At 40.6% G+C, this 12,070-nt stretch overlaps 1 protein-coding gene across 1 annotated transcript; it reads right to left on the minus strand.

The window, feature by feature from the left end:
• Positions 1-3,683: 3,683 nt before the first annotated feature.
• Positions 3,684-4,871, minus strand: LOC6569386 (casein kinase I). The gene has a single exon (XM_001995779.2). It carries the CDS (start codon positions 4,838-4,840, stop codon positions 3,803-3,805), a length of 1,038 nt encoding a protein of 345 aa, XP_001995815.1. The 5' UTR covers positions 4,841-4,871; the 3' UTR covers positions 3,684-3,802.
• Between the last annotated feature and the right edge of the window lie 7,199 nt (positions 4,872-12,070).

Consider the following 12,070-nt stretch of genomic DNA (forward strand, 5'->3'; position numbering starts at 1 on the left):
TGTGGGTGTATGCGTGGCACAAGAGGGCATTACGATGTGCACAAATTGACAAACTTAGTTAGGCGAGTGGAGTAGTTTTATTAATTGGCAATGGAGAAGCCATCAAAGGACTGACACACTCGCAAAGTTGCATAAGCCCAAGTTGTGTGTTGTGGCATGAAGGCATGTGTTGAAGTAATGGATAATACATATAACAAATCCATACAGTGGTGCTGCGAAAGATTTCCCAATTGCCACATTTACACCTAATTTCAGCTCGATTTAGCCAAAGCAAATAATGTTTTAATAACTCTTTAATGACCGCTTGGGGCTTAGAGACCCTTACTGGCGTAAGGAAGAGCAATTGCATCCTATTTATTTGCGCAACGAAATGCTTTGTGAGCCTTGCCAGGCAATTATGGATTGGCCAAATATATATATATATATATATATGTATATGGTTGTTGTCCTTTTTGGGGAGGAAACATATTGTCTCTGATTAAGTGAAGTGAAGATGTTGTACTTTTCATGCACAGGAACACAGACTACAACTACATATTATGTTGATTGATTGATAACTACATATTATTATATATTTTATTTTATTTATATACATACAAATATGAGAAACTGGGGGCATTTCATATTTTTTTGGGCCAAGTGCATGGTTAGAGTGCCTGCGTTGTCCGAAGAAGATCTGCAGCAATCTGCGCTTCAAGTTTGGTGATATATCGATTTTGATGATTACGAAGGTAGGAGTGGGCGTGGCCAATAATTGCTGTATTTTATAAATGATCTAAATATCAACTTTTTTAGTTTGTGGTCTTTAATTGCATTTCAGCAAAGTGATCATCGAATGCTCAAGTCAAGGTGTGGAATGAATGTGGGGAGGCCCTTTAAATTTGGGCCATCCTAAGCACTTTGCCCGGTTAAATGATGCTTTCGAAATTTCCTGACCAGTTACGGCACATAAACAAACGCTGGACAAACGAACAAACAAACATCTACAACATATACTACAGCCGTACAGCTTTCTTGTCCGGCTGGATGTCTGGCAAATAAAAAGCACTGAGCGAAAATCGATGTGCATAAGAGAGTGGCCAACAAGTGCACCAAAAAACTTGCTGTTGCTATATATACATACATATGTATATACATATATATACCTATATATTTGGCCAGAACACATTAGGGCACATGGTCTGAATTCTGGGGGGCTGAATGAGAGCATTCGACAAGGGCTGAGTCTAAAAAAAAAAAAATGTTACATCGCCAAAAATGGTGACAAGAAAAAGCGAACAAACAAAAGTGTTCAGGTAAAGAGGTACCGACTGGGCGTTACTCTGTTGCCATGAATGAAAACGCAACCGAAACGGAAAAATTGAAATTCAAAACCGGAACAAAAACTATTTAATTAGAACTTATTTATATAGTACCATTGGGCAACGAATAGCGAATAAAATGTGGAATTAATTTGTAACCATTACCGGAAGCTGTACACTTTCCGATTGCCATCCTCTCCTCGAGTGCAATTTTATACAAGATATTTCCCAGACCAGTTATATCTCACTCAGTGACTCTCTTTCTCTCTCTTTCTATCTCGTTATATATCTCTCTCTCTCGTTACCTTCTCTTCCTCTATTTATCGCTCCACAACAGAAATGTTGGGCATAGTAGAAGCAGGCTTTTTAATTGTTACTTGATTAGGCTAAACGGATGCCAGAAATGACCAAAACTTTTATTCCACATAGAAATCGGATCGGCTTTAACAAGGTTAACGGATTAGTGATCTTGGATGAAAAGTAAGACATATGGATTTGTTTTGTGTCAGAAATACGGTAATCATTGTGGCAGGCTCCATATACGATTTGTAAAGGGTATAAATAATAGAGGAAAAAAAAGAATGTTGCTGCTGGCTTGGGCTACGCTGACCAGGGCAAACACTTGCCACTTGGCACTTGCCACTTTTTGATGTTGTTAGTGGCCATGTCCGAAGTGGAGTGAAGTGGAGTGGAGTAGAGTGGAATACTCCGGCTCCGGTTTTAAATGGCCTCCATCCACTGCTATGGTCATTCCTGCAGGTGTCGCGACGGCCGCGCAGACTTGCAAACTATGCACATGGCGGTAAATACTCTGAACGCTGCGCGGCCAGTGTCTCCCCCAAGTACCTCGGCTCCTTCAGCTCCTTTAACTGCTCCGGCTGGCAGTCGCTTAAATTTAATGCCCTCAGGCATTTCATTTTGGCCGACCAGCGATGGAGAAGCGGTTGCCGCTGCAAACATTTCCCAAATGTGACAAACAGAAAAAAAGAAGCAAGTAATAGAACAAAAAGCACAAAAAAAAACCAAAAAGCGAATCTATTTCAGGCACCACGAAGTTAGTATACCCTTACAGACCGTCAATCGCATTATATGTTTAAAAAAAAGAATCGACCGATTGAGATTCGAAACTTTATTTAGTTGCTTGGATATTGCTTATAGTCATACAATATGCACACACTGCTCATGCTCAGAATCTGGCCAATTTGCAACTTTGAGAACGTCTCGATTTGTTCTAGTCTTGCTGTCGGGTTGAGGTATAGATTCTGAATAGTTTCCATTGTACATTTTGTTACAACTTGTTGTCAGTTAAGCAAATCTAGACAACAATCAGGCTGCGTGCTGTTATCAATTTTCTTAAATTCAGTGCCATCTTTTCTCTAAGTGAACGATACTTTTAAATATTGAATATTTACAAAGTGAATACTCCAGATAAATATATGAAGAAAATACAATGGAAGATTGTCCAGCTAAACATTATCCACAGCCAGATTAAATACATTGAAATTTGTATTAGCAGACTGAGAGACTAGTTCTGAACCGAACTGAACTGGAACTGGACTAATAAATGAAGTTATTATGTGTGCAGACTTTAGACAAAGCGACAATACCCATTGCAAGAGTATAAAAGGCGTGGAGTAAACGATGCGATACATGAAACTTGCTGGCAACGAACAACGGGCAATGAGCCTCAGCCTACAAACGGTAAAACAGTATCTCTAACAAAAAACAGCAACAACAAAGAAAATAACAATGAATATGGCAATGAAACCGCCGAGTTCGGGATCCATCAGCGTTGTACGTAGTGCATAAAGACACATAAAGATATGTACATGTTATATGTATGCATGTTTTCCCAACAAGTGTTGGTGTGAGTGAGTGAGAACTCGACTAGCAGATACCTATTCATTTCGACAGATAATCCACATCATATTATACATGCATTACACATATCTTATGTGTGTTCTACTACAACTTATCTGAGAGCTAATTTCTGTAATTAAGATTATTCTAATATAACATATCCTAAACTAGACAGTTTCACTTTGGCATAGGTATAATATCTTAATTATATCCAAAATGATACTGAAAATGACAAAAACTTGATCGCTAACATAAAATCAACAGCTTGACTCAGGGTATCCATCAGCCGAGCTCTTTCTGTGAACTAGAGCATTCTTACTTTATGCAGATAGCTTACACTAAGTTGAGTTTACATTGTTGGGTGGATAGCTGGACGGACGTTGTAAATGTATATGTCGATCCCCTACTGATGCTAATCAAGAATATATTCAGTTTTGTGAATCGGTTGTCGATTTACGACTAACTGATACTTTACAAATAAAATCACAACAGATCACTGCATTATTTTTTTTTTTTTTTTTTTTTAATCTATGACGTACGCTTTCTGTTGCATCGAAATTCTTGTTTCTAAAGTGTCGAGTTGAGTTGAGTCCACGATTTTGTATCCATTGGCAGTTGTGAATATTTTTGAATGCAGTTCGCTAATCCCAACGATTGCATTTCTCATTGAATATGATGGGATACCCACTGCTGGCATTATCCTTGTGGCATCTGGCTTTTGATCGTGCCCGTCTACCGCTAGCCGGATTAGCCTGATTGCGATGGTAATTGATCGAGAGCATCTCCCAGTCATAGATCTGGTTCATTTTGCATTGAAGCTTAATGGTGAGCTGTCGGAACATTTTGCGCACCATTTTATAATCGGGTTCCGCGTCAAAGGCCAACTGGTAGCAGTAGTTTAGATACATGGCAAATTCGCTGGGTAGTCCTTGGCAAAGGACCTCGTTGCTAACGCTCTGCTTCATCTCGTAGATGCGCTCGTATTTCTGGTGCTTCGTCGATGCTCTGATACCCTGCCAGGGCAATTTGCCGCGCAGAAAATAGATGAGCATATATCCCATCGAGATGAGATCATCGCGACGCGACTGCTCCAGACCCTCATGCGAATTGATGGACGTAAAGCGTGCCGTGCCGGTGAGGGTGCGATCCTCGCGATAGGGTATATGGGTACTGGTAATGGGATCCCAGCACTTCTTCGACAGACCAAAATCGATCAGATGCAGTCGCTTGCAGCTGAGATTGCGGCCAATCAAAATGTTTCGGGGCTTAACGTCCCGATGGACAAAGCCCCTGCTGTGCACCTGCTCCAGCCGTTGCACCATCTCATCGGCCAGCATTAATACCGTCTTCATTGTAAACTGCCGGCTGCACAGCTCGAACAGATGGTCCAGTGATGGACCCAGCAACTCCATGACTAAGGCTCTATATTCAGTCCGCTCGCAAAAATAATAGATTTGCGGCAATCCCAGTGCCGGACGGATTGCCTTATACACTCGGTATTCGTAGGCGAGCTGTTTATGTGGTGCATCAGCTCTCTCCATTTTGATGGCCACGTCTTCGCCGTTGTATAGGGATGTGGCCAAATAGATGTCCCCGAAGGAGCCGCTGTCAAACTGGCCATGCACCGTGTAATCTCCCACAAGGAACTTGGGCGCTTCACTCTCACGGAACAGCTCCATGTCTAAAATAAAACAATAAATTTCAATATATTTATAGGTAACAACTGATAGAATTAAGGCTACCAAATGTCCATGACAGGAAATGCTTTTTGGGAGCCTTTCAAAACCAAGCGATAATATTGAAATACCTTAGGTGGGTTATTTAAAAGTTGACCTCCTTCCTATGTCTAAAATAAGTCTGTGCGTCCAGCGGCCAGCGGTTGCGAGGTTCCTCCTTGCTTGAAGTCTTCCCAAGATGCCAATGAATTGATGTCCAAGTTTTAGTAAGATATTTAATCGCATAATTGGTGAGTTTGATTTGGATAACTGTGTAAACTAAAAGGTTGTTCCTACCAGTACTCACCAGTACCTATGCACCAAACGGAGCCAATTTGTAGTCGCAACAATAATTATCATATAAGTGCAATAATAAAATGGGAATGGGGAAAAAATAAAAGAAAAAATATATAATAAAATTGAGCCATCTAAGCAAATAATAAATCGAATCAAGAAAATTCTCCATTAAGTTTTACAATGACTCTCAGGACTCTCAGGTGCGGTCTGCTTGTTTCTTTTTCCTTCTGTGCTCAGAGCACATCATTTCACACGGAAATCAAAGACGCTTCCTTATTTTTCTTAAGTTTAAATTGCAGGATATTACTTTGTGGTTAGAGCGTGAGTGGTTTCGCTTGTCCAACAGTAGACAGTCCCCTTTCCCAGCCCCATCCCCTTCCCCTCCTCACTCCGTCTCCTGCCCCTCTAGTTCGGCTCAGCTTCAATGATTTTTTATCATCCTCGCTGCAATTTCTAATATTAAACTCAAAGCAGGTAGCCTCTGCTCCTCTGCTCCTCTTCCCACCCCCACTCTCACTCTCCCTGTCCCTATACCTCACCCTTGTCTCCCTATCTCTGTCTCTCTTGAAGCGCGGATGTTGAGCAGCGAAATCCTAACTGCTACTTATCGAGTCGCGTCCCCCTCCCTGCCTCCCTGTCCGCCCTCGTCCAACACTCATTTTGAATACCCTGTTTGCCTGAATAGTGACCCCAAAGGGCAACATAGAATTACATATATTCTTTATAAGCATGAATTCAGTTTTTCATTTTAAACGGATTATAGACCATTGAAATCGTGGAAAAGTCATGATCAAATTTGCTTGGCTTATGAAAATCGGTTCTGTTTTGATAAAAGGATTAGAAAGTGTGCACCAAAATGTATCAAAATTGAATATGTATTTGTATATATATATATAACTACAGGGTATCTGGATCGTCATGCTTTCGATGCTCTCCCGAAGGGTGCCACTTTTGACTTGTTTCCTTCTTTCGCTTCTGCTGAACATTTTCATTTTCATTTTGGCGTCGTTGCCACGGAAATTCATCAAAATCATATAAACTCGTTCGCCTCGAAAGATAGCGCAGCTACCTAGCACCGCTCTCCCCTGTCCCCTGTTCCCTGCCGTGTTAGCCTTGTCCCCTTGGTGGCCTTTAACCGGCTGCTCCGCGGTTTATCATTCGAGAGTTACAGTGAAAACTTTTGACGGACCATCTGCATGTTTTCTTATACGGCAACCGTCGAATGTTGTTGGTTGTTGTTGCTACCAGTGGCACTCGAGCAATATTTGATTTGCTTCTTTGATGCCATTAGTTTTTTGTTGTACTTTATTTTTTATTTTTGTCCCGAGAGAGAGCCTCTTGGCCTGTGCCTCTTTGGCTTCTGTTTACTCTCAGTCGCATTGCTGGTGCGGTGCCTGTTGCCGGAATCCCGCTTTCCGACAAATCGAGCACTTGTAGATAAACTTTTGTAAATGAAATTATAGAATGTTATATATTTTTATTTGTTTTTATTTTTTGCTCATCTTGATTTGGTTTTAGTTTGCTTTTTGCCATCGAGCTGGTCGGCTGCTTGCTTTTCTTCTTTTTGCGTCTTTCTGGTCGTCGTCCACTTGGCAGCTGAAGCAGATAATGCGTTTTGCGACTGTTGCATTTCCGTGCCGAAGCATCTGGCCAGGTGCTTAGAAACCATTCGAGTAATCAAAGCTTTGCTGGAATGCGCTTAAGCAATCAGTGGCAAAGAAACCCCCTCACATACACCCATCCTTTGCACACCCCACCCTCGAACAAGCTACCCCACAGCAATTCCAGCAATTCCACATTCCATATTAAGAAGAGACAGACAGACAGAGAGAGAGAGAGAGAGAGAGACAGATATTCCATTTATTTTTCTGCATTCAGTCAATTTTCATATAATGTAAATGTAGTTCCAAAAAGTACAAATTAATTTTTGCAATTGTCAGTTTTGGTCATTAATTTTTTTAACTAAATATTATTTATTTAATCGTGACCTTTTCGCTATAATCGAAATATGTGTTTAGTTAATTCCAGGTCACTTAAATGAGTTATTAAGTCACAATTTCATTATTTAATTTTTCTTTTCACTGAATGTAACTCACACACATTGCCAATGAGTACTGTACTCCTTCACAGACATTTTATATACCCCGAGCAATTAGTTAAGCACCTGACAACAGATTCAACAGTTCCAGTGCCTCTTGGAACTAAAGTGCTCTACATGTGTGTGTGTGTGTGTGCTGGAAGGTATACGTGTGTTGGTGTGTAAAGTAAATCAACAGAACCCAAACACACAAACAACAACAATAACAAATATAAGCATCCACAAATGAAAAATGCTTCTACTCTGTGCACAAATGTTCTACACAAACCTGTACACACACACGCACACATACATAAACACACACACACACGCACACACACACAGAAACACACACATACACAGACACACAGAGATGTAACGCAATCTCAGTTGCATTTTAATTACCGAATCAAAAATCACAGAAGCGGAAATACTTATGAATTTCTTATGAGGCTGCAAAACGAAGAAAGTGCCGACGCCTCGTCGACAGTCCCTTGAACATAAACAGGATGGCTAAGCAGCCAACGAAAAGTTGACTAAAAGCGACACTGAGACACCCTACATACATATAAGCAAAATGAATCGAGGCCTAAGTATTCTTATTCTTGATTAGCAAATCAACAATCGAGTTGATCCAACCGTGTTCGTCTGTCTGCTTCTATGAACAAGGCTATCTCTGAGACTATAACCATATCTAGCGACTACAAATTTTGATAATAAGTAGCAGTATATATGATATGCGGATCTATTTTGTTTCATTTTGGCAATACATTTCTCTGTTTCGTAAATATCGATAAGAATCGATTTCCGATAGTAATTTTAAAGAAAAGTGTTCTGCCGATCTCAGATTAAGTATGTGAGAGAGGGAGCTTTCAAATGTGGAATGTTTCTAGACTATAAATTTATCGATATTTCCCCCCGTTTTCTATGTATCGATAAGTATCGATGGTAACTATGAATATATATCCTTTTCAATCCGGAATGTGTATGCCTTAACATATTGTTGATAAACTCTAGTTGAATTATACCTCAGCTGGCAAGCAGATGAATTTCATGCACCATCCTTGGACGATATACCCTTCAAGTGAGCAACAGCAACTACAACTGCTGCTCGGTTGTAATGTGGCTTTAGTTTAGTTTAGTGGCACCCGTGGGCAGCTCGAAGAGTTTGCCAAACTCAACTTTAAGCACTTGAATCAACATCTAAGTATGAATAATCATCGAATCGCTGTTGTAGGCTTAAGCATTCTTACGTTTGTGAGAAACAATCGATAACTATTCGATTGTACCTTGGCGCCCAACAGCAGCAGCAACAATATTTACAATTAAATACATACTCACAACTGCACAAGCACACACACTCACACACACACACAGACATCATCATCACCGCAAGCAGTCAGACAAATTGGTTTAGCACAAGTGTGTAAATGCAGGTGTGTGTGTGTGTGTGTGTGTGTGTGTGTATCTGAATGCATATGGAATGTCTCGTCGCATGCAGCACACACACAAGCACACACCAAAATAAGTACCGTAAGATATTTAATTCAAGTGCGGGCGTCCTTCTGGATACCAAATACGGGTTACGGGATACGGAATACAGAATTCGGAATATTCTGAGGCTCGGGATTTTGGCCCTTTTATGCCCAGCAAACATGTTCAAGTAGTAAAAGACAGAAAGGGTATATTGAGTTATGTGAATGCTTGTGACAGACAATAGAAATCTATTATTGAAATATCCATATGCGTTTTTTGCTTTTTTAAAGTTTCAATTTTTATATTTATAATATTTTCTTTTTAATATCTTAGTACTAAATGTATTCAAATAATAAGAAATAATATAAATACGATTTCCATATTGAAACATTCGACTTTTCTATATTAAAAGTGTAAATTTTCTCTATTTATGATTAATTGCCATGTGACATATACTAATAACTAATACTTTTCAGTATTCCAATCCGAAATCTATAAATATTCCCATTCGATATTCATTTCAATATTCATTTGCTTATCATTTACATTCACCCACAATTTGAAACTTTGTTCTTCTTTTTCTGCATATTAGGGTATGCAGTCCTGTTCCCTTTTGGATCTTACCAGAGGCTAGTCGAGAATTGTGAATTGTTTTTATGGTCTCTATCTGTTCTCTATGTGCTGGTAAAGGTCCTTGGCTGCATCCTTTGAGAACTCACTAGAGGATATCTGCTAGTGGAGCATGCTCGTCTGTTTTTTTTTTTTATGAATTCAGTTGTCTAAGTGCTGTATGTATCTAAGATCCTTATCGTTGTCCTGTTTCGGCTGCTCTCTTTCGTTTTGCGGCTGCCCAACACTAAAAAATGATATAGTATCTGGGACCACGGGAGACTAGCTGCCGCTTCATCTGTCTGGCAGCCGTGAGACGAAGACGCTTCACACTTTGTGGCCAGTCTAGTGGAACTTATTTGGTTTAGTTGAATGCACCCCATCAACCCCCACCCCCCCGCAACTATACCTACTCCCCTCCCACACACACATATGTACATCCTTATCTGTCGACACTCCTTGCAATTTCTTTGTAGCTGCTGTCGAGCTGGATGAGGCGTGGGCTTAACGTGTGTGTGTGTGAGAGAAAGGGAATGTGTGTGTCTCTATGTGTGTGTGTGTGTCTCTCTCTCTGTGTGTGTGTGTGTGTCTCTGTGTGTGTGTGTGTGTGAAGGACTCGCAACTCGACTGTGTTGTCAATTAGCGACCTGCTTTAACATTTCAGCTGAGCCCGAGAAATGTGCAACTGTGCAACAAATATTGAGTAACCTTTTTGATGCTCTTATAAGCTCTCGAACACACACACACACACACACTGGCAGTCAGACAGATTTTTATCTGAGTGATACAATTTCATGTTTCTTAAATCGACATTTTTGCATACCCTTAAATATTGGTTAATTTGTGAACCGTACCCAAGTGCCTTTTTTGTAAGAGTATTTTAAGCTTAAGTTTTCTAACTCTAAGCAAAAGTAATTCAATTTCTGAAGTATTTGATTTTATTGCGAATGGGATTTAAGCTGCTGTACGTCAAAATTAATTAGTGGCCGACTTGTGATTTATTGGTTCTCCTCTTGGTCCATTTGTATACTCTGATACCAATGCTAGTCGGCTTTGGCATGCTGTGTTTTGTCTATCTGTCGATAAGACCACTTTTAAAGACATAGTCATAAAAGTTGGAGGTTAGATTGCTGGTGACCTTATTCAAAGATCATCATCAAAGCTTATTCCGACCATGCCCACCAGCACTACCCTTTCGCCCATTGCCCGCTCGCCACGCTCACTATCAGAGTATGCCGCAGTCGGTTCTGCCCAATTGCAACATTCACACTTGTTTTACTATTTTATCTGACCCTCATCTCACAATCTATGAGCGACCAGCTAATAGGTTGGAGAGTGTCTGATGATCAGTGAAGACTCACTGGAAATCCTCCTTAAAACCCACTTCCCTGGCTGCTCCGAGCAGACCCCGAGGTGCGCAGAAACCAAAGGTATAGAGAGCACATCTTTGAAGTCTCTTATACACAAAGATAACATCAAGTGGGCAGTGAACAGCTTCAAGCCGTTCAAATCTCCGGGCCCAGACCAGATAAGCCCAGTACAACTACAAAAGGCGGGAAATACAGCCATAAACTGGCTACACGAGATCTTCGGGAGGATTCTGAAGACTGGCCGCATCCCACCGACATGGCCCCAGTCAAAAATAACCTTCATACCCAAAGCTGCCTAAGTGTGTCAGCCCATAGGGCTGACAGCCGACACAAGCTAAACCTAAACCTAAACTATTTTATTTGTATTTTTTTTTGTGTGGGTCTGAAGATATTGTTGGCTACTTTTTGACTGCTGGTAATTTGTGTGTTGCCAGTTAGAGCGTGGAGTGCCGTAATGTTGCAATGTGTGTTGCATGTATATATTTGTGCTAAACAATTATTTATTTATGAGGTAAACATCATTCAGTTGCACTCGTAGCAGTGGCAGCAGCTTTATGAATATATAAATGCACCGTCCATGCCACATGCCACACGCCACATGCCGCATGATAGCCGTTAGATTGGCCTGGACGGTTGGCTGGCCAAATGACCGTTGCAAATTTGATTGCATTTACATATGCAGATGCAGATACATTTACAGATGAGGCAATGGACAATGGACAAGGGACAAGAGCGAAGGGGGCATGGGGCGTGGGGGCGTGGGCATGGGAGTGGCAGTTAGTCACAATATACAACATTAAGCACACAACATGCAGGTTGGAGTTCAGAGCTTTGCGTTTGTAATTGCAACAAAGCCAGGATGATTTTTGCTTACATATCGGCTTAACATCGAAAATGAGTTGTGAGTTGCATCCCCGAACTGTGGCTCAATTGCTGTTGTTTAAGTACTTAACAAATAAGCTCTTCATCCATCCCCCCCCCTCGTTTTGACACTCTCCGACTACATGTGCCAGAGTAGTGTGTGAAATTCGCTCATTAACTTAACCTGACAAACTGAACAAGCGAGACGACAACGTAATTCAAGCAACTTAATTTTTAAGCGCTTTTCCAGCATTTCAAACTAAATGGAAAATAATTGTATATTTCTGGACTTATTTACTTAACTGTATGTCTTATAGCCTATTATTAAATGAACCTGCATTAAGTTTCAGCCTCTAGTATTTAGTTATACAAGCCTCCGATAAATAGATAGACGGACAGGTTAAATTGACTAGGCTTGTGATGGTTATCAAGAATAAATATACATTCCACGGCGTCGCAGACTTCTTAAAAATGCGTCAAGAATGAACAGCTCTTTATTTGTTT

This window comes from Drosophila grimshawi, unplaced genomic scaffold (genome assembly GCF_018153295.1).
Source record: "Drosophila grimshawi isolate 15287-2541.00 unplaced genomic scaffold, ASM1815329v1 contig_848, whole genome shotgun sequence".
Taxonomy (NCBI): domain Eukaryota; kingdom Metazoa; phylum Arthropoda; class Insecta; order Diptera; family Drosophilidae; genus Drosophila; species Drosophila grimshawi.

What these genes read in the sequence shown, in the direction of transcription:
- LOC6569386 (XM_001995779.2), bottom strand. Translation starts at nt 4,840, where the DNA reads ATGGAGCTGTTCCGTGAGAGTGAAGCGCCCAAGTTCCTTGTGGGAGAT.